Consider the following 26,300-nt stretch of genomic DNA (forward strand, 5'->3'; position numbering starts at 1 on the left):
TGCCACAGAGTAGCTTAGCTAAACTCTCAGCACCATCTCTGCCCAGAATAGGAGCTGATGGGATTTGGAGCTTCAGTGTGGTCCCAAAGTATGTCCTAATATCAGAGTGATTTACTCCCTACTCAACTGGGATGTCCCATCTGATCTGGCTTTTAGAATGCTACTGTCAGTTTTTTGGCTACCAGAAATTCTGGCTTTTCTTTTTGGGTTATGGTGTAAGGGCATAAAATGCGTAGACTCCAATACGAATCAGACTTTATAGAGCAAAAGGTAAGGGTATTATTAGAACAAATGACATATTTTTTAGAAAAGAGTAGTATTGGGCTTCCCTGGTGGCGCAGTGGTTGAGAGTCCGCCTGCCGATGCAGGGGACACGGGTTCATGCCCCGGTCCGGGAAGATCCCGCATGCCGCGAAGCGGCTGGGCCTGTGAGCTGTGGCCGCTGGGCCTGCGCGTCTGGAGCCTGTGCTCTGCAACGGGAGAGGCCGCGGCAGTGGGAGGCCCATGTACCGCAAAAAAAAAAAAAGAAAAAAAGAGTAGTATCAAGTACTGGTGGTTTGTTTCTGCAGTAAATATTACTGAGTGCTTCTACATGCAGATGTTCGTGCCAGGGGCAGGGAATGCTGCCGTGAGCATGGTAGGCACAGCCCCTGCCCTTACAGTTTATGGGTACTGGGGAAGCAGACATGAAATAAACCAGTAATCCCAAGTCCATGAGTGTTTTGACATAGGATGTCCAGAGTGCATTGGGATATATGGGCTGACCTGGCCTGGCTAGAGGTTCAATCCAGTTTAGGTGAGCAGAGCAGGCCTTACTGGAGAAGGTTCTAAGTTTTTCCATTTTAGTACTGTCCATTTTTGAGAAACTTACTCAATGATTGATATATTTTCTCCGTAGAAATCATCGAAAGGGCAGCAACTCTAAATCAGACCTTGGATGAAGATGTCCAGTTACCCAGTTCTACTCTTCAGAATATGCAAAAGAACATTACTTCGTTGCTGGAAATCATTCAGAAAAGGAATTTCCTGCAGTTGCACCAAAATGCCACTCTTGGACTCAAGTAAGTGCCTGAATACCATTCATGACACAACCAATTAGAGGTAGGAACTTGAAAGCTGAGGGGGAAGGAGGCAAGTGGAGGAGAAGGAAAGAAAGCTCTCAGTGGGGCAGAAGGTCATAGGAGAAGAGCTGGGTGCTGGCCCCTCCACAAGAGAAAAGTGTGATCAGTAGAATTTCTATCTTTGCTATTATGTCATAGGTTCGGTTTTTCTCCGCGACCCTAAAACAGCATTTCTACTTTGTGTGAACAAAAAAAAAACCTCATGATACTGTCTTTCTTGAAGATTAAGTGTAATGCTGTAAACTCTCATGGAAGCAGACACAGGCAGTGGCTACCACTGAGGCTGTGAACTCTAGGACAGTTTGGCATCATGCCAGATTAATTTAGCTCAGTCATGCACACTGTCATCAAAACCCATGATGTGAAATGACAGATCACAAAGAATTGTTAGACATGGTCACTAGGAGCTTGTAATTTGCTTTCAGGCTTTTTTCGTAGTATTTTCACACAGTAATTACTTGATGTAATAGCAAAGCTATCTCTCTGCCAGGTTGTGATAAATGTCTTAAGTACTGGTTTAGTCACATAATACTCCATCAAAACTCCAGTCTCTATAGTGAGATGTTTAAACTATTTTTAATATATTTTACTATTTTAAATAATGTTGTAATGAACAACTTAGATAAGAATCTTTTTCTGTATTTCACATTATTATTTTATCAGGGTACATGTTAAGGAGTGAAATCATTTAGCCAAAGAGTTTGCATTTTGAGGATTCCCGACTTGCATTGCCAAATTATTTTCTAAAACGTTTTTAAAAACAACATCCACTTCTACCGGCACACACGGGAGAGCTGAGCTTAGACATCTTTTTTCATCATTGAATGGGATTTTTGACGTTGTTAATTTGTTCTGTGAGAAACAAAAGGAGGAACTTATGTTGCATGGGATTTGGAGAGGGGACTCATAATCTAATTACTAGAACATTTGTTAGGGCCCAAGAAGGGCCCTGAGAGGACTATGGACTGGTCGAGGGGGGCTCAGAAGTGGGCGAGGACCCAGGGGATGGGGAAGGGGCCGCCATCTACAGAGCACCTCTTCTGTGCTGGGTGGTGTAGACTGCACCCCTCATGGACTGCAGGGGCTCATCCCCGCCACCTTGTTAGGTGGGAAATATCCAGCTGGAGAAACTGAGGCCCAGAGAATATTAGTAGCTTGCCCCACGTGCAGGACAATATGAAATCTGGCTACACACCTAAATCTGTCTGACATTAAACCGTTATTTTCCAGCCCTAAACAACAGGAAGTACACTTTAGACCCAGTCCATAGAAAATGGGTGGGTGGAATTTCCATGGTCAGCTCAGAGACCATGGCTGTGTACCTACACTAGATTGTAATCACCTCTCCCTGACCCAGCCCCTCCCCTGCATCCTCCCTTCACTGGATGCATGGTGTGGGGACCCCCACAGGGAAAGGCTCATACCTCCATGCAGGTGGTCCCAGGACCCGCCTGCAGTTGAGGCAGCCACCCCAGGGCACCCTGCTCTCTTCCCACCTTCCTCAGCTCCCCACTGCCTCCTGGACAACATGTAAACATCACGTATTCATTCCAGCCTCCCTCTTCACTCACCATCTCCCCCCATCCACCCGGCTCCAGCTCATCCTAGACTCAAGGTCCTCCCAGCACCACACGTGGTCGGTCATCTCATTCATTCTCTCCCTCGGCTGCACGTCTCTCCCTCAGACGGGGAATCCCTGCAGATCCCAGGAGTCATTTTGCAGGGGTCCTCCCCCCACCAGTACCTTCCACGGTCATGTCATTCGGTCAATAAAGTGGATTGAGCCCACAGGTGTCCCGCATTGTGCTAGGACTTGGGGACACAAAAGAGAACAATAAAGCCTTTTGCCCACTAGGAGCTCACAGTCCAACTGGGAAAAGTTGACTTACTGAGTAGCAGTTGAGAAGGCAGGGGGCCCTCTCCCCACCTGTGCCCCCTGACCCTCGTCCCCACTAGGCCTTCCTTCTGTCACCCTTTCTCTGTCATTGTAGCTCTTCTATTTCTATTTGAAATTAAGTTATTAATAAGATTCTTAAACTCTCTCTTTAATTTGTAAGTTAAATTATTACTACTGAGACTTTTATTTTAAAAAGATTTTTAAATGCATTCTTAGGCCTCCACTTTCTTCCATAGATAATCCGTGTACTTAAGTCATTTCAAATTTCATGGATTATTTTAGGACTTATTTCTCAGCCTTTTTATTATAATTCTTAGAAGATTGATAATTTATGCTGAAGTACGGCAATCCTGTAAGTGAGAGTACTTAGCACACAACCTAGTTGCTTATTGTGCATGTGTCAGGGTCCCCAAGGCCACCTCCACATTCAGAGTTTCACCAGGACTCCTGTGACTCAGGGCTGAGATTTCCTAGAGTGGCGTATTAAGGATGCACCGCTGGATCATGAGGAAGATGCAGGGGAGCTGGGAGGAGCCCATGCAGGCTCCCTACACTCTCTCCATCCCAGGAGGGACCACGGAGCACACTCTCCCCTCAGCAATGAAAATGCAGCAGCTTGTGTGTGATGCCCAGGGAAGCCCGTAGAGTTCAGCATCTGAGGTTTTCAGTGGGGGCTGGTCCCATAGGCTCCCTCTGCCCAGCACATACCCACATTCCAGACTCCCAGGAGGGAAGCAGGTGTTCAGCCTAAACCACATTGTTTGCACAAACAGTCGAGGCAGTGAGCCACCCTTACCAGTCAGGGGACAGCGGGAGCACTTGCAGACGCCAGCCGAGGGCCAGCCTGGCAAGCAGGCCTTTCTAAGGGTAGCCAACTCCGGCCTGCTATCTTTCCCTTTACCGCACCCTGTAAATTATCCTTTGTAGCTGTGTTTCCCAACTGTTTTCCACGCAGGTGTCCCCACACCATTCAAAAGATATTTCAGTAAAGAAATGTGTCCTGTGCCTAGATAATTTGGTAAATGCAGTGTCTTAAGGAGAGACAAGGTCTTTACTACAAGTCTTCAGGCTGATGTTTCAGGATCTCCAAAAGGAGCCTGGAGAACACAGCTAAATGTACTGCAGCACGCAACCCTTTCTCATGGAACTTGCTTACCTGTTCACGGCACTAGTGTTGTGGAGAAACGCAGTTTGAAAAACACTGTTTTACTGTGTTAACTAAATAAATTTTACAAGAAGAAGCTAAGAGTGCTGAGGGGTTTTGTGTTTTTTCTTTTTAGTCTTTCAAGTCACTGCTGACTATATCATTTCATCTGATCACAGTTTAGGTGGTAAATTCATTTCATAGATGAAAACTTGACCTCTATATTTAAATTTCTTTGAGAGATACCTTCTTTAACAATGTGAATTGACAGATTCATGGCCACATGTTAGGAATATATTGGATTTATTTGTGTGTTTCCCATGTGCTCTTTTTGGTTCTTGTTGCCTGTATCATAATGCAACATCTTGCTATCATTTTTATAATCATTAAAAATCATAAGAATGTTCAAATAATTCCTGATAATGCTCAATGATGTCAGAGTTCAAATATGTATCTTTGGAAAATGTTTTTTGTGGTGTTTAGCCCAGCGATCTGATGATATGTGAAAGCTAAGGGTGATTTACAAGGCATTTTCCATGAAATTTTTCAAAGTTCTTCTGACAAATTGAAGCAAGAAGTTAATGGGATATATTCAACCACTGCAAAGTTCTGTAGTATGAAAACTGTATCATTCTATAGAGCTTTAAGTTTGATTGAAATAGCAATTTACAAAAGAATAGAGGAAAATGTCTTTCGATTTCCTAAAGCTTGCTTTTATCAGTGGTACAAATTATATCTTTATTGGCAATTTGGATTTGAAAGTTTTTATAAAATCTGTTTTTTAACTAGCTGCAGAAAAACTTTTATGTTGTATAAATACACTGGTAACTTGAGAGCAAATCACTGAAGAGTCTCCTTTTTTCAATTTCTGGCCATATTATAATGAAAGATTTCAGTTGCCGTCACTCACAGACTATGGTCCCAATTTTCTGAATCAAGATTCACTGAGATGGTTTCTTTTAATTCCATTACTAAAATACGTTAGTAAGTTTGTGAATAAGGAGAGTTTATTAAGGATAAAATGTAAATCTGCCATACTAATAGCTGTCTTAGAAAAATTGTTTCCCTTTTTAAGAGATTACAAGGTACCACTTAGGACGTCACAAAGAAACTCAGAACGATTATGTAAAAGTCTCTTCCACTATCGGGGTCAGGGGGAGTGGTCGTGGGATGAATTGGGAGATTGGGATCGACAGATATACACTAATATGTATAAAATGGATAACTAATAAGAACCTCCTGTATAAAACAAAAAGTTTCTTCCACTATCATTTCAATGATACGAGCTTTGTTGTTCATTTCTTACCATGTGAACCGTCTATTATTTTCCCAGGGCTGCTGAAGATTTATTGTCACAAATTCAGAAAAATTACCAGAAACCACAGCAAGAGTTGGAGGTGTTAAAAGAAGCAGCAAGCAGTCTCCTTTCAAGACACAGCAGTAAAGTGCAGGCCGCAGAAGAGCTCCTGAGGGAGGCAGAGAGGAAGACCCAGGAAAGCAGGCGCCTGCTGTTCATTGTCAGGGCCAACCTGCGAGAGTTCAGCGTGAGTCTTACCAGCTCTCTCTCCATTAGAGCTGGTACCACATTCTCCCATGTAAATGATACCAGTCTTAGCTTCTTAAAAACTGAGCCCCGGGGCTTCCCTGGTGGCGCAGTGGTTGAGAGTCCGCCTGCCGATGCAGGGGACACGGGTTCGTGCCCCGGTCCGGGAAGATCCCACATGCTGCGGAGCGGCTGGGCCCATGAGCCATGGCCGCTGAGCCTGCGTGTCTGGAGCCTGTGCTCTGCAACGGGAGAGGCCACAACAGTGAGAGGCCCGTGTACCGCACACAAAAAAAAAAAGAGCCCCGAAGGCTAACTTCAGCACATAGTGTCAGGCACCGCGGTTCAGAAACCGACTTGCTTTTATGAAGCATCCTTAGAGGTGATTTTTGCTACAGGATAAAAAGCTGCGTGTTCAAGAAGAACAAAACTTGACGTCAGTGCTAATCGCAGAAGGAAGAGGACTGCTTGATGCTGCCACTGCACCTGCAAATGCTTCAGGAAAGGCTCTAGCAGTAAGTCCCAACTCAGCACAGCTGCAGTACCCAAAGTTTCCAAAGAATCTTCCCACGTCTCAGATACATTGTTAAATAGTTGCACATGTAGTCACAATGTTAATTTCTCTATGTAGCAGTTAGAGCATCACCGGGATGAGCTGCTTCTATGGACTGCCAAAATCAGGCACCATGTAGATGACCTGGTCATGCAGATGTCCAAAAGAAGAGCACTGGACCTTGTCTACAGAGCGGAGGATCATGCCACTGAGCTCCAGAGACTGGCAGGTGCTCTGGACAGGTGAGACCACACCTTGCAGGAGTTCTCAGGTTGTGATCTGTGGATCAGAGAGAAAAAGCATGGCTATTTTGATCACAGTGTTGAGTGAAATTCTTTTTTTGTCTAAAAATGAAGACTTCTCTTTTATTTCCATGGCAAGGAGGATTTTCTCCCATGTCTGGTAACGTGGTTGACCATCAGCAGGACCGTATGATGGAAAAATGCAAACTGAACCAGATAGGAATGAAAACAAATATTATGCTCTGATATCAAGCCATCGAGGCCTTAAGTATCTACCTGGTGCTCAGGACTTTATTGTTAGGTTGCCTATGGACAGAACCAGATATTGATTTATTTTTATACATCTTGTCTTCTTGGACCTTGTGATCCCGCGGGCTTTATGCGTGGATGCAGGTAGTGGTTGCCCGTCTCGGGCTATTAGAAGTGTTGGGAATCTATTTTCCAACTACTGAAAGATACCATCTCCATTACTTTCTACTACCTGAAGGTCTACCATTGTACTATCATAATTTTAACATATATTTTTGGATATTTGTCAAATATATCCTCAGCTTGTTAGAAATACCTTTAAATGAGAAGCACAGCTTTAGGCCAATGGTTCCCAAATTGTTGCAGCAATACCCTGGGGAACTTCAAAATACTGATGCCTGTGTCCACTTGCCTCTCTCCCATCCCCCGAAGACTGTGGGGTGTGAGCTGTACTTTTCCTTTTTTTTAAGATACTCAGGTGACCTAATGTGCAGCAAATGAGGGAATCGGGGTTTTAGGCCTTATCAGTGATTTACACAATATTGTTAGTTGGTACATTTATTTCTTTTAGAATCTGTTATAAATTATGAGTGGAAAAAGTCTGGACACACTAGAATATGTGTGTTTCTGTGTGTCGGGTGTGTTTTGTGGAAGGAGAAAAATAAATATTTTTCCAGTTTGAGGAATGCTGCCATAAAAGATTAGCCCACACAATGAAAGCAATTGAAAACGATGTATTGAATAACATAGACTATTGCTTAAATTATGTGCTGCATTGAGCACTACCGCCTGTGTCTGCCATCGGAATCAGAAAATGGAATTACATACTCATTTCTTCTCCTTTCTTCATCTTTCATCGTTTCCCAAAAGACAAAAGAATGTTCTGATTACAGGCATAGCTACAACAAAATCTTTATTACTTAGTATGAGTAGTAAAAGTAATTTGGTATGATACGTAAAGTTAAATAACATTATTATCTTTTATTTATAAGTCACTGAATTTTGCCAGTGAAGTAGTAACAAGTAATAACTGCTGGTGTCTGGTTTGGGAATCACGCAACTCAATAACCTCGGGAAGAAAATGAAGTAGGTTACTCAGCAGGCAAAGATGTGTCAATTGTCAGATTTCATTTTGAAGCTAGAGTGAGCTGGATGAAATTGGACCATTACCAGCTGGCAACTCCTTGAGTGATTTGCCCACTTACAAGAGTAAAGTTCAGATGATTGAAATATTATCTGATGCTCCTCCAAAACCCCTAGTGAATTTCCTCAAATCGGTCTATACTATTTGAGGAATAAGATTCAGCATCCTCATATATGCTTAGGAAAGCCTTTTTTGTTTTTTTTTAAATTAACACATGCCGTAGCAGGAGAGATTACAGCCAATGCAAACATGCAGCGGCACCCCAGACACACGCAGGGGGTTTGAACAGAGATCAAAGAATGGATGGTTTAAAAGATGGGACACAGCAGTCATCTCTTCTTTGGGTGTTAATTAAACAGCAGTTCTTAGTGTTATCACTTCTTAAGATTACTTTTGGAGTTTGAGGGGAATCCACATGTTGACATGAAATCCTGTCTTCCTTGTTGATGATAATTCTCTAAGGGGGAAGAAACTGGAAGGCTTTTAAGAATAGTGGGGTAGTTCAATTTAGTTGATCATAACATCTCTAAATATGTTGATTTCACAGTGGCCTTGGAAATGTTAGTCACGTGTCCCTAAATGCGACCAGTGCAACCCATGTCCATTCCAACATCCGGAACCTGATTGAAGAATCAGAGAAGTTGGTGAAAGATACTCTCAGGACTGAAAGAAAGGCGAGCGTGGTAAGAAATGCCCTGGGGGCTTCCGTGTGCGCCTTCCTTTTCTGGGCACTGTGGGGCATCGATCCTGCCATGAGGTGCTTGAGCAGACATGCAGTGGCTTAAATCTATGCTTGTCAACATTCTTTTTCTGGTGGGATCTGTTTAAGGCTTCTGTCATCATGTGATGTAAGTTTTCATTTCCTAAGTCATAAATAATTCTTAGAACAAAAATGATAATGCTACTTGATATCCACTTGAGACAGCTTTTCTTACCTGTGGTGAAGATCTGCATATAATGGCTGTTTTTGTGTTTATAGATTTAAAAATGGCTGTGTTCCTTCTCTTCAGCCACAAACTGGAACATATATTAAACATAAGATAGGACAGTTTAAATTGTCCCTGCCTGTTATCTCGCTGACTTCCTTGTTTGGAACTACACTGGAGGCTATTCTGATAGAATGGAATTGCTTTCTCCACCTCCGCCCTGCCCTCCAGTTGCTATGTTTAAATTGTTCTGTTTTACAGGCCTCAGAATCTCTTGTTTCTAATGGGAAAGCGGCTCTCCAGCGCAGTGCTGAATTTCTAAAAGAAGGCAATAGCCTGAGCAGAAAGCATGGAGGTCAGTTTCCAGCTTGGACTGTGTTGATATCGGAGTGATTGTGGACACATCTCTGAACATACTTCCAGAACATTCATCTTTCCTGGAGCAATTTGAAGCTTAACATTTCGTTGTCACAATAATATTCCAGTTTCCTATCATAGACACATCATATAATTTTTATTTTAGTGATATCTCATTTAATGTGCAGTCCCCTCCAATCTTCCATAGACTCGATAATCCTTCCGTGAGAACCAAAATCTCTACTCGCTGCTTTAGTGCCTGAGCCCTGGCTGTTCTTCATAGCGTTTGTCAGGTTATCTGTGATTTCATGTGCTTCTCTATTCATCTCTCAGGGTTTCACAGTTTCTTGAAGAGATGTATTATGGTTTTTTTTTTTTTTTTTTTGCGGTACGTGGGCCTCTCACTGCTGTGGCCTCTCCCGCCGCGGAGCATAGGCTCCGGACGCGCAGGCTTAGCGGCCATGGCTCATGGGCCCAGCCGCTCTGTGGCATGCGGGATCTTCCCGGACCAGGGCACGAACCCGTGTCCCCTGCATCAGCAGGTGGACTCTCAACCACTGCGCCACCACGGAAGCCCAAGATGTATTATGTTTGATTCTTCTTGTGTCTTCTTCATAGGGCTAATGTAATGTTAGACTCGTGATAGGTTCTTATTAAATAATTACTGAATTAAATCATTATTGATTTATCTATTTAAAAAAATACCTATGCAGTTTCATTTTTCCCAAGAGTTTCAGTAAGCAGTTTTGGCATATGTAAGAGTTATCCAATAAGCATAACACAAAATGGCAGAGGAATCTGTTGTGTAAGAGAAACATACAAGTTTTATAACGTATAGTGTACCTGTCACCTTAATATACTCTAATACAACAAAAATATTGTCTTTTCCTATGGGAGTAAATGGTGGGCCATAAACAAGGCTCATACCCCTTAGACTACTTCCATGTCCAGTCCTGGACCCTTCCACAGCCAAGGGCTTGGATAGGTGCATATTTTTTGTTTCTTTGTGAGTGGCACAATTTAGAATTTATGTTCATCTCAAAATATAAAAAGTCCCTAATTCTCAATCATAAAGCTTTAAACACAAACTCTAGCATCGCTGCTGATGGGCGGTAGCTTTAGTTTACATAACTAAAGGTGTTTTGTAGGCCACAAAATAGTGAACTTTCTGGCAATTAAAATTTTATGCAGAACCATCATGTTCATCGTGGATTTTATCAATAATTTATTTTTTAACCAGGTGTTCAGAATCCAAATGTGATTGTGTATTATGAACAGCAATTTTAAAAGTAAAAGCTTTGATCCAACAGCTTTGATCAAACATGAAGGAGGACGAGTTGAGTGCCTATTGGGTGGTCAGAAGGGAGCAGGAAAGTAGGGGAGGGACCCTGGCTGAGAAGCAGGTGGGGGACTGAGAAGAAGATTCCAGAGCAGGAGCCCATGTTTGGGGTCTTACAACCTAGGGGACAGAGGTGGCCAGGACTTGGGTGTGGATAGGAAGTTAGTAAGTCTGATTAAGACTGAGTGACTTAAACACGGCTTTTCACCCTAGAGCTCTAATTAAATTGGACACGAATTTAGGAAGAAATGTTAGTGCGAAGGGAAACAAGAAAAGATGATCAAGTAAGCCCCAAAACACACAATTTTTATAATGAGTGGTGGTAAGTCTTGCTGGAAAAACTTTCAATATTTGGGGTCTCTATAGAAAGCTGCTGATTTTATCGATGGGTCAGGAATGATAAAGCTCTCATCTAGGCAACTTTTTAGGACTAGCCTAAAAGGGAACACTTTTTCCCCTTTGAATAGGTATCACGTTGGAACTGAGTGAATTGAAAAATACTGCAAAGAGATTTCAAGAGAATGCTGATAAAATTACTAAGCAGACCAATGAATCACTTTTGATACTTAGAGCAATTCCTGAAGGTAAGTGGAAGGGGGGTTCTTGATTTAATTAATATCTTCTCATTGCAAAACCCTTACACATGAGTGTGAGGAAGACCTGCCGCAAGTCTGATGGAGACCCCTCACCCGAATTGAGGCCAAGATTGGTAGAGGAATATGGTTTGGAAGTGAAGATCATTATGTTTTTTATAACATCAGAACACCTGCATTGAAGTAGTAGAATTATACCTGAAAAACAAAAGCCTTAGATTCTTTATGCTACCGTATTAATTGCTTACTTTTAAAATGGGCTTGAGATGAAAGAGGGGCCATTCAAAGAAGCAAGGAGGTAAAGAAGCTGGAATGTTCCTGCTTTAGGGGGAAATGCTAGATTCATTACAAATGTGGGAAATTAGAGAATTCTTGCTTGGAAATTAAAGAAATCTTCCTTTGTGAGGCGATAAGCATTCTAAAATAGATCACTTGAATACTGATGGTTTGGAAATGCAGTGTTCATTAAAATTTTTAATAGGTTAACTTTTTAAAAGTATAACAGGCGAGTTGTGCTGCAGTGATTTATTTTACACTCCTTCAACCTTTTCTTTTTTTTATAAGATTATTTTAAAAGTCTTATAAGATAGCCAAACATCTCCAAAGTTCTTCCGTCTGCTGGTTCATCTTATAAGCATGAAAGTTACCGTGGGGAGCTGGACTTGCGGCGCTTTGGACTGACTTAAATCAATGGAACATTTTCTGATATGGAAATTTCTTTTGCTCTTATTTATCTGTTTTTAAGGATACATGGTGTATGTTGATCAAGCACTCAAAAATAACTTTTTATTTGGAAGCAATTTCCAACTTGCCAAAAAGTTGCAAGAAGAGTAAAAAAAGAACACCTGCATACCCTTCATCCAGCTTCTTCTAGTGTTAATCTTTGCCCCGTTTGTGATTAAACACTTTAAAAATGAATACGAGTGCCTTTAAAAAAACCCATCCCCCAGATTTTCTAGAATAACTGAATTCCACTTTATCTTTAGTGACCGTTTAGTTTTTACTGCACTGTTATTTCCAGCAGCCAGTTGATGTTGTGGGCAGGTACACTTCCTCTAGCCTAGGATACTTCATGTCACTTACAGATTTAAATTCCCAAACCTTCTTATCTAGACGCAGAATGATTTGGAGATGGCGTTAATGACCATGAGAAGGGAGTGATAGGAAAGGGACCAAAGAAAGAAGTTTAGATTATTAACATGGAAGACGCTGAGCACATGGCATCTCATTGTGTACTGAAATCATATTTCAATACAGAGGGTTGTCATCAAAAATATTTCGTTCATCCATAAAAGGAAGCAGTAGAGCGTATGATATGCAGCCTTAATATTGGCCATTAAAAACAGAAGCCCCCTTTTGTGTTCAACAACCAGCAGAAAATTCTGTAACATGTGTCTATGTGAAATTACATTTGTTGTGGGTTTTTGGTTTTCTCTGTGTATAACCACCAGAGTGCATGCTTACGTATAAATTTATTTCAGGTGTCAGAGACAAAGGCGCCAAAATCAAAGAGCTGGCCACATCTGCAAATCAGAGCGCTACGAGCACTCTAAAGAATGTCGTGGGATTGGGCCAGAAGCTGTTGAATACGTCCACTGACCTGTCCAGGGTTAATGCCACGTTACGAGAAACAGAAGAACTCCTCCGTGACTCCTCAGTGACCAGTAGGTCGTGGTCTCCCCTCCCATTAGGAAAGTCTGCGTCGAGCCGTTTGAGTTTGCCAAGGCCACAGTGGTGCCTTGTTCACAAACAGCAGTCCTAAAAAATAAAAATGCACCAACATCTGGATTTGCACTTACAAAAAGAGAGGGGCCTTGATGCCTTGTGCTGGTGCATTTTTCATATATTTACCAAAATGCCAAGGATTTGATTATTAAGATATTCTGGTTTATCCAGTGCATTAATAATGACCAATTCATTTCTCTCGTTTCCTCCCTCCTGCCAACTTTCTCGCCACCTCATATTTTAGCTTTGTTGGCTGGAAGAAAAGTCAAAGATGTGGAAACACAAGCGAACCTTTTATTTGATCGGCTGAAGCCTTTGAAGATGTTAGAAGAGAACCTGAGCAGAAACCTATCAGAAATCAAACTGCTGATCAGCCAGGCCCGGAAGCAAGCAGCGTCTGTGAGTGCCCAGCACCCCTGCAGCTGAGGCTCCTGGAACTGCAAGTCCCAGAGGCCTCCTGTGCAAAGGGCCTTCGGCCACACTTTCTACTAACCAGCTCTCAGTAACCCCTGATTCCTCACAGCCTTGTCTCCAAGTATATTTAAAGCCGTGTTTTATATATATTTACCTAAGTATATTTAAGTCTATTTAATTAGTCTCATTTTCTTTGAGTCTTGCTTTTTTCGATGTGTTTCAGAATGTTGTTAGCAAAGAGATCTCTGTGTCCTTATGGACATTTATCATCGTGGCCTAGATTTATAGATCTGTACCAATTAGCTAGATGGTGCAGAACACATTAGGCCTGAGCGTCAGCATCCCTGTAAGTCTCACTGGTTGCGTATGGTGCTATTTCCATCATTTTACCAACTTTGTGTTCATAATCCAAGTACTCTTCAGAAGGTTCATACAGTGTGGGCCTCCTCTCTGTGATTCTGACAAAACAGCTTGAACTGCATGAATGCTGCACAAATCCAGGTCACTAACTGCATAAAACACACAATTTGAGAGACTGCTTCCTGGTCATCCTCGGCACATGGCATTGGCTGTGCGCCAAAGGAGGGGCATTTCAGGGAAATAAAACTTGAGAGAATATCATTTGTCTTGATCCTGGGGACCTGTAGACAATAGATGTGACCTCTGGTCTAAAGAGTATCTTCCTGAAGTTTCTAGCCAAGAAAAAGGAGTTCTGGATTCTTTGATCCCTGAGTGACTTCACTTTGGGAAAAGGGCTGTAGGTTTACAAGAGCTCTGGTTTCCATCTGTTTTAGTTCCAGTCACCAAATAAATGTAAACCCGATGGATGGTTCCAAGTGCTCTGGTTAATGTAAACTTATAATCTTGAAGGTTAATACAAGGATTATATGCAAGTAGTTACTTATCAGAGAAATATGTAAGTGAAATAATTGCTCTATAAATATTTGCTGAGTAAGTAGATCAACCCTCCATTTATTCCATACATGATCATCAAATGTCCTGTGTCAGGTATAAGATTCCAAGGTGATTTGGATAAGCTCCTTGTCTTTAAGGAATTAAATCTCACATGATAGAGTTCCCAACATAAAATTCCCTTTTAAAACCTGACTGACTTTTCCACATTAAAATATTTTACCAAATAAAATAAGTTTCAGCATCATCTGACTTTCACCTTGTGAGACACGAAGCATTGTGCATCATCCAGAGAGGAAACCTGCTAGCAGTGACGATCTGGAACAGAATAGCACCGTTCAGCGCCAGGCGTGCTGCCACCGTGTGGCCCTACATGATTTTTAGGCACTTAGGGACACTTCCGTTTTCCTTCTACAGATCAAAGTTGCTGTGTCTGCAGACAGAGACTGTATCCGGGCCTACCAGCCTCAGATTTCTTCTACCAACTATAACAGCTTAACACTAAATGTGAAGACAAGCGAACCTGACAACCTTCTCTTCTACCTGGGGAGTAGCATCAGTGTGAGTATGACCCGCAAAAGCAACGCTGAGTCTCTTAGGGACAGAGTATATTCTCTGAATCGGTTAAAAAAAAATAGGGCCTTTGTGAAATCACTAATTCTTCTATGAGAACTAATCTTTTGCTAAACTGGTAACATTAGATTAAAAATAATCAAACTACAGAACTGAATGCCCGTGAGGAGAAGAATGGCATTTATGAAAAGTACCTCCCTCTGCCATCTTAACTGTGAGCTGTGGGACAGAGCTTTTCTTAATGTCTCCTGTGACCTCCGAAGCCACGGAGTTATGCTTTGGGTCTGTGGACATTGGCCGCTGTTACCAGGAGTGGAGGTGTGCACCACAAGGGGCATATCAGAATTGCCAAGCTTCCCCCCAGGCTATTCCACCCAGCGAGACTCCCAGGGTTCCCAGAGGGCATGTCCCCTATGGAAGACTACTGATTCATTTGACTGTGTCATTGGGAACAGGTCAGAGCCCTTGGGTACGTTAGGGCAGAAAATATTAGCAAGCGCAAATGCCATCGAGATGTCTTCTTAAGATACAAGGTGCAAAGCACAGGTCAGTCCGTGATGTACGATTTCATGGCTCCTGTCTCGCTGTACATCTCACGTTCGTGCATTGCCTTCTCAGACCAGGCAAACAAACAAGTGCAATGCCTCCCCTCATGACCCCGGTAGAGGCTGGTAACCCCCAGCAAGTTTTCTTGGAGAACTTCATGGGAGGCTTCATGGAGGGCTATGCTGGGCAAGGGTGGTGGGCACTGATGGCCAACGGTGGCCACCATCTCCAGTACCAATACTCCAGGTCATGCTCCAGCTCCAGGGAGGGGAGCATTTAAAGACAAAAGACGATCTTTTTTGTTTTCTACTTAAAAAAAATTTTTAAAGTAGAGAAAATGCTGTAAGAATCATCTTTTAAAGTGTTTTGGTGGTCATGCACACAGTCTGGCGTGTGAACTCATCCCAACTCATGCCCTGCACCCCAGGCTGACTTCCTGGCAGTGGAGATGCGGCGAGGGAAAGTGGCCTTCCTCTGGGATTTGGGCTCCGGGTCCACACGTTTGGAATTTCCAGACTTCCCGATTGATGACAGCAAATGGCACAGTATCTATGTAACCAGGTAGCAGAGAAAGTTCTCTCTGAGCATCTCGCATCTTATAAGTAATTACATGTTTGTAACATCATATAACTGTCTTCGAAATTTCTGGGAAGTCAGTGAAAGGATACTTGGTTTAGATTATAGAAATAATTTTTTTCATTATTACAGAAGAAATAAAGTTTGTTAGCAAAACCAACAATCAGAAGAAAAAAGTTAAAAGTTTATGTTGCCTTTAGAATGTTAGGTCCAAGTCTGAGGCAGCCAACCCAGTAAAATGTTTGCGCCCCAGCAGAGGGGAGTAAAGTGCAGCGTGGTGGAGATGCCACGTGGCTGGCAGTGGTACAAGTGGGACAGAAGATGAGGGTACAAGTGGGGGATGCGTTTTCTCAAAATTCAGGCACGAAGCAAAATTCTTCCTTTTAAAGCCCCTCTCCAGAGGCAACTGCTGTTAAGTGGCTGTAGGTATAGCTTTCTTTTCACTTTTCTGTAATATCACAGTTGGTTGGTGATGGTGTGTTATTGGAAATTTCTGATTTTTACTTTGTTATTTGAAAAAATAGGGTAATGATAAAGGCAGTAGACCGTTCCAAATATATTTAGTTCATTATCTGAAACTATTTTAAGCAAGGAGGTAACATGATGGAATTTATGTTTTAAGAAGAAATACTCCACAAGATTTTGGAGTGCAAACTAGGGGCAGGATGGGCAAGACTGGAAGCAGGGAGACCAGTTGGAGACATGGGCAGAAGCAGGTGGAGGCTGTGTGTGAAACAGATGTGTGTGTATGTGGACCAACTTGCAATTCTGCAGGTGCTCTTTTTGCAATTCTGTGACCCTTAGGTTTGGAAACATTGGTTCGGTGAGTGTAAAGGAAATGAGCGCATCTCAAAAGCCACCACCAAAAACAAGTAAATCCCCTGGAACAGCTAATGTTCTGGATGTAAACAATTCAACACTAATGTTTGTTGGAGGGCTTGGAGGACAGATCAAGGTAACCTTCTGAACGTTCATCTTAACAGTGCTGATTGGCTGATTTTACCAACGTAGAAAATGAATATGTTTAAATTTTTGAAAATATTCTAGGCAGATGAAGATTTTCCTGCTTCTGTTATTTTGTTTAAGGACAGTTCATCTGCAGAGTTGGGTTGGTTTTGTAAAGGATCATGCTTAATAGATAGCATAATGGAAAAGAAGCCAGTGGTTCATTTTATTATTTGGTTTTTTCCCCCAATAATAAAAGAGGAAACTCAATATTCCACATGAATTTCTGTAAACTCCCTTTATCTCTATTCTGACTCTAGTGGTGGACTAATACTAATTAGCAGTTAGCAAAGGAGCCCATCGTATATTTTATTACACCAGTTACCCTCTCACCCAATAAAGTTCACTCACCTGGACTTGGTTCAGTGCTCTGAAATGAGAGTAAGGGTCCCAGTTCCCGGCAGGCCCTCACCACTGACCACATTCTCTGGGTCTCTTTCCTCATTAGTTAAAGGGCCTTCTCTCCAGTGACCCTAGTAACTGACCTGACCTTTGAGATCTTGTCCTGCTGTGTTGATTCTAGGATTCCAATTCATAATTGGAAGGAAGTTCAGTGATTACAGACTGGTCATTTTCCTGGATGTTGTTTTCTCAAAATTTGGATCTGTTAGATTTGAGCTCCCAAGGAGGAGTTTTGTGCACTTAGAGAATATATTTCTTTTCAACAAATATACTTGGATTATGTTTGTTTGTTTGTTTACATTAGAAGTCTCCTGCTGTGAAGGTTACTCATTTTAAAGGCTGCATGGGAGAGGCCTTCTTGAATGGACAGTCGATTGGCCTATGGAACTATATTGAAAGGGAGGGAAAGTGCCACGGCTGCTTTGGAAGGTAACGTGCCCCATGAGTAACACATAAGATGCTAACATGCACGGTAACAGTGTCCCGGGAGGAGGTTAGAGTTGCAGCATTTCCCAAACTCATTTGACCCTGATCTCTTTTTAAAAAGGAGCATTCCAGAGCTGTTTATGTTCCATAGAACATACTTCGCAAGTGCTGAAGTAGACACAAACAGGTGCTTTATGTCTACATTTGTAAATGGATTAAAACTGTCTTCATTTTAGATAAGTGCCCCTACCTACTAGCCAAAAACTTTAGCTCAGTGAGTTAATAAACTACTTCTAGCAACGGAATCCATTTGAGCGGGCCAGTAATTAGAATTCATTGCGCTTTTTACCTTTGTGTGTAATTTTCCATTATTAAATCATTAGCATGGTCCATTGATGTCCTTTAGATTTAAAAACTTTTTTTCTTAATATAATCATTTATCTTTAACTTTGATTTATATTACCAAGTAAGCTAACTGATTTTTTTTTATTCTTCTTTGAATATACTTACACTTCTCTTAACATGGTGTCAGCATATGTTTATAATTATGAACAATCTCTCAGATCCTTCAAGGATAGTATAAAATAAACCATTGATTCTAACAGTTCACATCTAAATATGGGTAAAAAACTTCCATTTAGTCAACAGGCCTTTATTCTTTTTTTTTTTTTTGCGGTACGCGGGCCTCTCACTGTTGTGGCCTCTCCCGTTGCAGAGCACAGGCTCCGGACACGCAGGCTCAGCGGCCATGGCTCACGGGCACAGCCGCTCTGCGGCATGTGGGATCCTCCCAGACCGGGGCACGAACCCGTGTCCCCTGCATCGGCAGGCGGACTCTCAACCAGTGCACCACCAGGGAAGCCCAGGCCTTTATTCTTGTGTTAGTTTTGAGAGGCTGTTGCAATAGAGCATTGGCTGCATGGCTGACCTTGACCGGACAGTCATCTGTTTCTGGGCCCTCTGCTCGGTACTGGTGATGGCAACATCAGTCACCCAAGCTTATCTCCTTCAATGTCTCATGGTCTACGGAAAATTACCTAAAATACTTTTTTGTGGTAACATAAAAAAGAGCTCTGCGCTGTAGGGGCGTTGGTAGGTAGAGCATCCTGGGCGTGGGGCCCGAGTGATGCCTCCTCACTCACGGGACAGCTGCACGGAGTCTGACAGGTCCCCATCTCATGGGTGCCAGCTTGGATCAGAGCAGTCTAGTCATTCTTCCAGGGTCACGGGGCTGAGAGCTGGGAGGGAGGGCGTCTGCCCGGTCCTCCCGACCGCAGCGCTCCCCCCGGCCTCCCATAAATGCTGGGCGCTGGAGGAGAGCCAGCCATGAAGTGCTGTGGCAGACCCTTTGTCATTTGTCCCGGCCTCTTACCCAGGCAGGGGCCTGGAGCTGCCTTCCTGAGGCCCAGCTGGGGAAAGGCATATGGGCCTCATGGTTATAGAATGGAAGTCTGACCCACAGGGGACAAGCCCCAGAAATGTGCCGCTGACCCGAGGGATGTGAGCCTTCTCAGGAGAATCGCATTCAGTCATCATTTCCTTTGCATTCATCCCTCTTGGTGGCCACCTGACTGGGGCAGGCCCTGCTGAAGGAGAGAAGCCAGAAGCAAAGACTCAACCTTCCTGAGAACAGAGAACTCCTGAGTTCTGGGGAGGGAGAGGGCAGACGGATTTCTGGAATTTCGTTTGAAACCTGGCTTTGCATCTTCTTGTGTGTGTTCTTGGGCAAGAACTTAATCTTTGAGGCTCAGCTTTTAATAGGCAAAATGGGACCCCACTAGGACCTCTGAACACAGTACAATTCTCAGAGCTAAACCAGAGTGAACATTTGCTATGTACCAGGCACCGTTTAAAGAACTTTACATGTATTAAATCATGTATAGCTCTTCCAGAGAGGTTCTAGTGTTACCCCTATTTTACAAATGAAGGAAATGAGACACAGAGGGGTTAGGTAACTTCTCTGAGGTTACACAGCTAGTAAGTTGGGGAGCTGGGATTTGAACCCTAGCAATCTGGTTCTGGAGTGTGTGTCCTTAGCTACATGAAACCGGTTGCCAAAAGATAAAGCAATGGGACATGCTTCTAGGAGGCCAAAGTTTTAAGGATTAAATAATTGAGAATTAGGCCACAGTTTGTTTATGCAGAGTGCATTTCCTTAAAGTTATACTTCCTTATAAGAGATCTCAAGACGGAAATTTTTAGAAAAAGCAGGACTGTAGAAAGCTATAAATTTGAAACCTCAGGTTTTACAAAGCACTGCTACATTTTGTTTTGTTAATGGAAACAATTTCACTGTTGGGTTATTCTGTTCCTGCTTGGAGATGTGACACAGAGTGGTTATTGCACCTTCAGCTGGGAAAAATGCAAATTCTTACCCCAAAACACCCTAATCTAATTCACTTTCGAGCCCTATGACGTTCCAGAAAAGTACTTTTTGAACATAAGAATATGTTCTAAGTACTTTGTACCTGAAGAGTGAATCAAGTCAGCTTTTTGAGACGTTGGGAAAACTGGAAAACACTTACCTAAGAAGTGCTGGGGTCCATGGTATGTAACTGCTGTAAGCTTATCCTGCAGATTTTTGAGATTCTTTTTTGTCAATGATATTTTTGCAAACTGATCCTTTTGGCACATTGGTACATATTTGTTTTCCATCATTAGTCCAGTTTAGTTGAATTAGTTAAAAACGAGCATAAGGTGATACATGCCAGTAAAAAATTTATTCTGAAAGTGCTGGAATTAAGAAAGGACATTAAAGGAAACTAGACATTAAGGGACATCAAAGTCACATTAAGAGAATTAGAACAAATGAAAATCTAGTCACTAAGTAGAACTATTTATAGCAGTAATCCATCCTTTGAGGGAATTTCTTTTTACTACAGTGAACACTGCCCATGTTAACTTTCATTTCCTTACAAGGCAACTGGGTGCTTGTCTCGCATGATCTCATGGGGAGCATATTTTAAGATATTATGACTTACACTTGTTATCAAATTATGGAAATAAATGCTCTATCACGACTTTTGTGAGGAAGAACTCAGTAGAAGTATCATGTATTCTATTTAACTGCCTTCCTAAGAACGGATTGTATTTCACCTTCTGTCCTTGCAGCCCCCAAAATGAAGGTGCTTCCTTCCATTTTGATGGGAGTGGGTATTCTGTCGTGGAGAAGATGCTCCGGGCTACTGTGACGCAGATAATTATGCTTTTTAGTACCTTTTCACCTAATGGGCTGCTTCTCTACCTGGCTTCAAATGGCACCGTAAGAGTCTGTGGGGCCCTGCACCCTACTGTGTGTATACAGTTGGATTGCTATGAGGATATTTATGTTTGATGATTGTTTTATGAGCACATGCTAGGATAATATATACGTATATATGCCATATCAGTCCCCCTTTTTAAATGATTTGTCAGTACAAAATTACTGAAGAATGTTTGGAAAGTATAGAAGCATATCAAGTAGAAAATAGCTTCCTATCATTATAAATATCAGTTGAACATTTATTATTAAATTTTGAGCTTGAATAAGACGTCTTGTTTTACTCACTCTGACCACCTTATTTGAATTCCATTGCAGGAAGTTCATGTTCTTATTTTTATCTTAAGTGCTGCTGATTTTTCTCAATCTTCTAGTTTTATTTTTAGGATTGGCCCAGTTGTCAATCTAAATGAAAAAAATAGAGATTCCACTTCTCTTCCTGCATTGTAGATTTTGATGACCATGAGTTTATCTGACATATGTCTGTATATTATTCTAGAAAGCCTTTGTGGACACTTTTAATTTTGGACTGTTGGGCCAGATCCTGTTTTCTTAGTTTGACTGTAGGAGGTTTCCGCCATCCCTGACTTGAAGAGAAAGGAAATATTGTGATAATAATGGAGCCTTGGGTAACTTTTCTTTATTACAGAAAGACTTTTTATCCATCGACTTGGTCGACGGCAGAGTTAGAGTTACAGTTGACCTGGGTTCTGGGCCTCTTGCTCTTACTACTGACAGACGCTATAATAATGGAACCTGGTACAAAATTGCCTTCCAGCGAAACAGAAAGCAAGGTAAATGCACAGGTAGACGGACGGAATGCCGGCCGCCCTCATAGGAATAGAAATCTTTCCAAGGTCAGCAGTCTTTTTTTACTTTAGCTTTCTAGGTATGCTTAAATGATATTCTAATCAAAAGCCATTGTTTTCTTTGGAATACTGAGCACCAGGATTCACATTTTGCTGGAGGAATATTCTAATTCTCTGTCTATGGTTTCCAAATGCATTATTTAACGTTAAATGCTGAATTGGAGTCAAGGATAAAATTGATTCTGTTTTCTTTGACACACATACTGCTACCATTTAGCATGTATATTCTGGATTTATTGACTTTTGTAAAGAGGGTTTTCATTTGTCTTTTAACAGTCAAGAACATCCCCTGGTCAAATTTGCAGAATGTAAAAGAATATGTCTTTGTAAATGACCTTTGTTAGACGTCTGTGTTTACTTTATTGTAGAAAATGACTCATTTTCTTGTCTATTCCTCTTGATCTTCTCTAGGACTCCTAGCAGTTATTGATGCATATAACACCAGCTACAAAGAAACCAAGCAAGGGGAAACTCCAGGAGCATCTTCTGACCTCAATCGTCTAGATAAGGATCCAATTTATGTGGGTGGATTACCTAGGTCAAGAGTTGTAAGGTATGATATCACATTGCAGAATTTTCATGTCCCTAATTACCAACTGCCTTAGTTTCCGTAACAAAGTTCCACAGACTGGGCAGCCTAAACAACAGAAATGTGTTCTCTCACAGTTCTGGAGGCTACAGTTCCAAAATCAGGTGTCAGCAGGGCCACTTCCTTCTGAGGATTGTGAGAAAGAATCTGTTCCATGCTTCTCTCTGAGCTTCTGGTAGCTTCAGGCATTGCTCAGCTTGTAGGTGGCATTCTTTATCTGTGTGGACACGCTGTCTTCCCTCTGTGTGTGTCTCTCAGTGTCCAAATTTCCCCTTTTTATAAAGATACCAGTCATACTGGATTAGGACCTACCGTACTGACCTCACCTTAACTTGATTACAACTGTAAAGACCCTATTTTCAAATAAGGTCACATTCACAGGTACTGGGGGTTAGGATTTCAAAATCTTTTGGTCGAGGTGGGGAAACACCATTTAACCTATAACGTTCTGTTTTGATTAGTATGCCATATAATTGGGAAGTAAAGAAAGCCTTCTGCAATAGAACTTATGATTTTCTGTTTATTGCCTATAAAACATCTAAAAATTGTTACTGTGCAATATTTGGAGACCCACTTTCCATCACACGTCACTCTCTTGTCCAGACATTCTAGAGTGGTAGAATCTTTTTGGTGACAAAAAGAAAGGAATCATGCTTTCTGCAGACTTATCTGGATTCCCCTTTTGGTGATTAGAATGAATAATGTATGTGAAAGTTTAAAGACCAGCATCAGCAAGTTGGATTAAAGGTAGCAGAGGAGAGATGCACTGATTCTTGTTCTTGTTTAGCTTTGTGACTTTAATAATTTCATAAACTTTCTGTAGTTTACTGTCCTCAGTTTTGTAATTTTGGACTGGGGACAAAGTAAGCTCTAAGTTTCACACCATTATAAAAAAGGCATATACGGCCAACAGTCAAGGCAGCCTAGCTTCCAGGGAGTGGAATCACCAAATGTCCAAACCGAGTCACTCAGCCCCGTGGTTTTCAAATGTATATTTGTAGCAGTACCTCATCTTCAAGCCGGGTTCTTATACAGAAGTGCAGCCACTCCAGTTGCTATGGGTTGAGCAGCCCAGAATCCACTTCCTGACACACCCCCTTCTCTGCCAGAAATGTGTGAAAGTTCCAAGGAACATAGTTTACAACCACAGTCACCCACCTTCAGGGTCTTGGAAATAAATGTCCCAAAACTTCAGTGGAGTTGGTCGCTTGTCCCAGGTCTTACCCCTCTGCCAAGGCAGAGCCAGGACTGGAAGCCTCTCCCTTAATCCCTGATTACAGATGTCATTCCTAACACAGTGGCATTGGGGATGTTTCTGAGGTTACAAGCTGTGTTGTAATTCATTTGTTCTTTACCTAAATGGTACACAGCATAGACCCTGGAGAAAAGGACAGAGTCCCTTTACTAGGAAGACATCTCAAATCACAGACTTTCATGATAGATGGGTCTCGGGTGTCATCGGGGCCAGTCTCCTCATTTACAATGGAAGAAACTGAGATTCGGAAAGGTTGAAATTTGCCCTAAATCATGTGGTTTCTTAATGGCCGACAGCTCATTGCATAGCACAGAGAAAAAGTGAGATATGACATGTAGCAAGAAGCCATGTTCCTGCACAGTTCTCCTGTCACTAGCTGATGCTTCAGGGTGTAACTGGGAGATGTTCAGTAGTCTCCATCATTTGGAAATGTTAGCCTGAGTACACTGAAGCTCACCTCACCCAGCAGAGTGGCGATTTCTGTTAATAAAAATATGGAATTGGCTTAGTATCAAAGAAATAAGGGTTCTGGATAATCCCAGACTTCACCAAATGCAGTTATTTCCTTCAGGAGGAAGTTCATGAATATGTGGTATGGACAAGAGCCGATGCTGTCTCTAACCGAGATCCTGGGAAATCACATTGCCCACGCTTGCCCCCGTGGGAGGTGAATGTTTGCTCTACACGGAGACTGAATTGAAATCTAAATGCTATAATTTCCTTATGGCAGTGCACTGTCTCTCTTATAATTAGCCTCTGTTTTAGTGAGTATATCTAAATGGTACTGACTATAATAGTTTCCCTTAAAATATTAAGCATGCTTTTATCTAGGTAGCCATCTAGGTAATCAGCCTCATAAATTCAATCCCTTTCTTTAGTCCTAAGGAGAGTACATGTTTGACCTGAATTCTCACCATCAGTAGTCTTGTTAGAGGGAGACCTAGACATTTATGAGAATGACACAAGGAAAGAGATCTTTCTTATTTGTAGGTCCATTTTTATTTCTTCTTTCAAAACTGGAGTTATAAAATCCAATTTTGTTGCTGTTGTTCTCTTGCCCTTCCCTACAGGAAAGGTGTCACCAGCAAAAGCTACGTGGGCTGTATCAAAAACCTGGAAATATCTAGATCGACCTTTGATTTACTCAGAAATTCCTACGGAGTGAGAAAAGGCTGTATACTGGAGGTGGGAAGTGTTTTATTAATATTGGGATGAGTTTCTATAAATGCCCACTGATTTACTAACATAATAAGGCAACAGGATCTAAACCAGGGGTGTGAACAGAAAAGAGGTGGTGGGGAAAACGGCAGCAGCCTCCAGGGTGGGAGGTTCAGCATGCGGGTGGGCCTCATGGTGCTTTCTCCTCTCCTTTGTGACCAGCCTGTCCGAAGCGTTAGCTTCTTGAGAGGCGGCTACGTTGAATTGCCACCCAAGTCCTTGTCACCAGATTCGGAATTGTTGGCAACATTTGCCACCAGGAACAGCAGCGGCATCATCCTGGCTGCCCTGGGCCAGCATGGGGAGAAGCAAGGTCACCGGCAGGCCCACAAGGTGAGTGGCTCAAAGGCTCTCAAGCCAGGAGCTCAGGAAGGAAATGACTTCAGGAAACACTGGATGGAAGATGACTTAGTCATAACATGTATTCTACAACATGTGTGCCTGGTTGTTAATGGGTGTGCGTTTTTAATAAGCAAAAGTGATTATTGCTGAATGTCTTTCCCTTACGAATCAGCGGTCTCTTTGTGTTGCATAATCCATCTTCCTTGTTTAGCCATTGAGAAGAAAGATCCTTGCTGTCTACCTAGGATTCTTATAGGATAGGTGATATTTACATTTCGTCTGCTTGAACTTTATATATTATGTAATTTGAAGAGATTCACAGAATACTAATGTATTAATGAAGTAGAAGCCATGCAGCTACAATTCAGAGTACTGTTCTCTACTGTGCAAGGTATTTTACAGACATTGCTGTATAATTATTACAGCCACACTTCAGGGTGAATGCTGCTTCCTGTATTTTGCTGAGGGAGAAATGGATTCAGAGAGCCTGGCTAACCTGCACAAGATCACACACCCGTTATTTCAGAGCCTGACCTGGAACACCAGTCTGTAGACCCCAGATACCTCACAAGACACTGAGTGAAGGTCTGACAAGGACAGATTGGTTTATGGGCTCCACCAATCTTTTTTCCTTTTTTTAAGTTGAGATGAAATTTACATAAAATAAAAGTAACCATTTTTAGGTGAAACAGTCAGTGGCACTTAGTGCTTTCATAATGTTGTGAGGCCACTTTCTCTATCAAGTTCCAAAACATCTTCATCACCCAAAAGAGAAGCCTATGCCTGTTAAGCAGTCACTCCCCATTCACCCCCTCCCCGAACCCTGGTAACCACCAGTCTTCTTTCTGTATCTAGGAATGAATTTACCTATTCTGTATATTTCATATAAGTGGACTCATATGAGTGATATTCTGTCTTTTACTTAGCATGCTTTCGAGGTCCACCCACATTGTAGCATGTATCAGCACGTCCTTCTTTTTCATGGCTGAATGGTATCCCACTGTATACAGAGCATAATTTATTAGTTCATTGATGGACGTTTGGGGTTGTTTCTACCTTTTGACTATTGTGAATAATGCTG

At 42.1% G+C, this 26,300-nt stretch overlaps 1 protein-coding gene across 1 annotated transcript in view; it reads left to right on the plus strand.

Moving 5' to 3' along the window:
* Positions 1 to 26,300, plus strand: part of LAMA1 (laminin subunit alpha 1) — a gene marked incomplete at both ends in the record, with an annotated part of 159,632 nt that overhangs the window by 109,946 nt on the left and 23,386 nt on the right. Inside the window, 18 exons of the mRNA XM_082667870.1 lie at positions 899 to 1,061; positions 5,496 to 5,706; positions 6,104 to 6,220; positions 6,337 to 6,500; positions 8,441 to 8,576; positions 9,081 to 9,174; positions 10,983 to 11,099; positions 12,590 to 12,772; positions 13,078 to 13,232; positions 14,577 to 14,720; positions 15,706 to 15,839; positions 16,659 to 16,809; positions 17,566 to 17,690; positions 20,799 to 20,949; positions 21,596 to 21,740; positions 22,227 to 22,368; positions 24,730 to 24,844; positions 25,040 to 25,210. Of these exons, the coding sequence (XP_082523996.1) occupies positions 899 to 1,061; positions 5,496 to 5,706; positions 6,104 to 6,220; positions 6,337 to 6,500; positions 8,441 to 8,576; positions 9,081 to 9,174; positions 10,983 to 11,099; positions 12,590 to 12,772; positions 13,078 to 13,232; positions 14,577 to 14,720; positions 15,706 to 15,839; positions 16,659 to 16,809; positions 17,566 to 17,690; positions 20,799 to 20,949; positions 21,596 to 21,740; positions 22,227 to 22,368; positions 24,730 to 24,844; positions 25,040 to 25,210 (2,618 nt within the window). The remainder of the gene's footprint in view (positions 1 to 898; positions 1,062 to 5,495; positions 5,707 to 6,103; positions 6,221 to 6,336; positions 6,501 to 8,440; positions 8,577 to 9,080; positions 9,175 to 10,982; positions 11,100 to 12,589; positions 12,773 to 13,077; positions 13,233 to 14,576; positions 14,721 to 15,705; positions 15,840 to 16,658; positions 16,810 to 17,565; positions 17,691 to 20,798; positions 20,950 to 21,595; positions 21,741 to 22,226; positions 22,369 to 24,729; positions 24,845 to 25,039; positions 25,211 to 26,300) is intronic.

The sequence above is a fragment of the Grampus griseus genome (genome assembly GCF_964374135.1).
Source record: "Grampus griseus genome assembly, chromosome: 12".
Taxonomy (NCBI): Eukaryota; Metazoa; Chordata; class Mammalia; order Artiodactyla; family Delphinidae; genus Grampus; species Grampus griseus.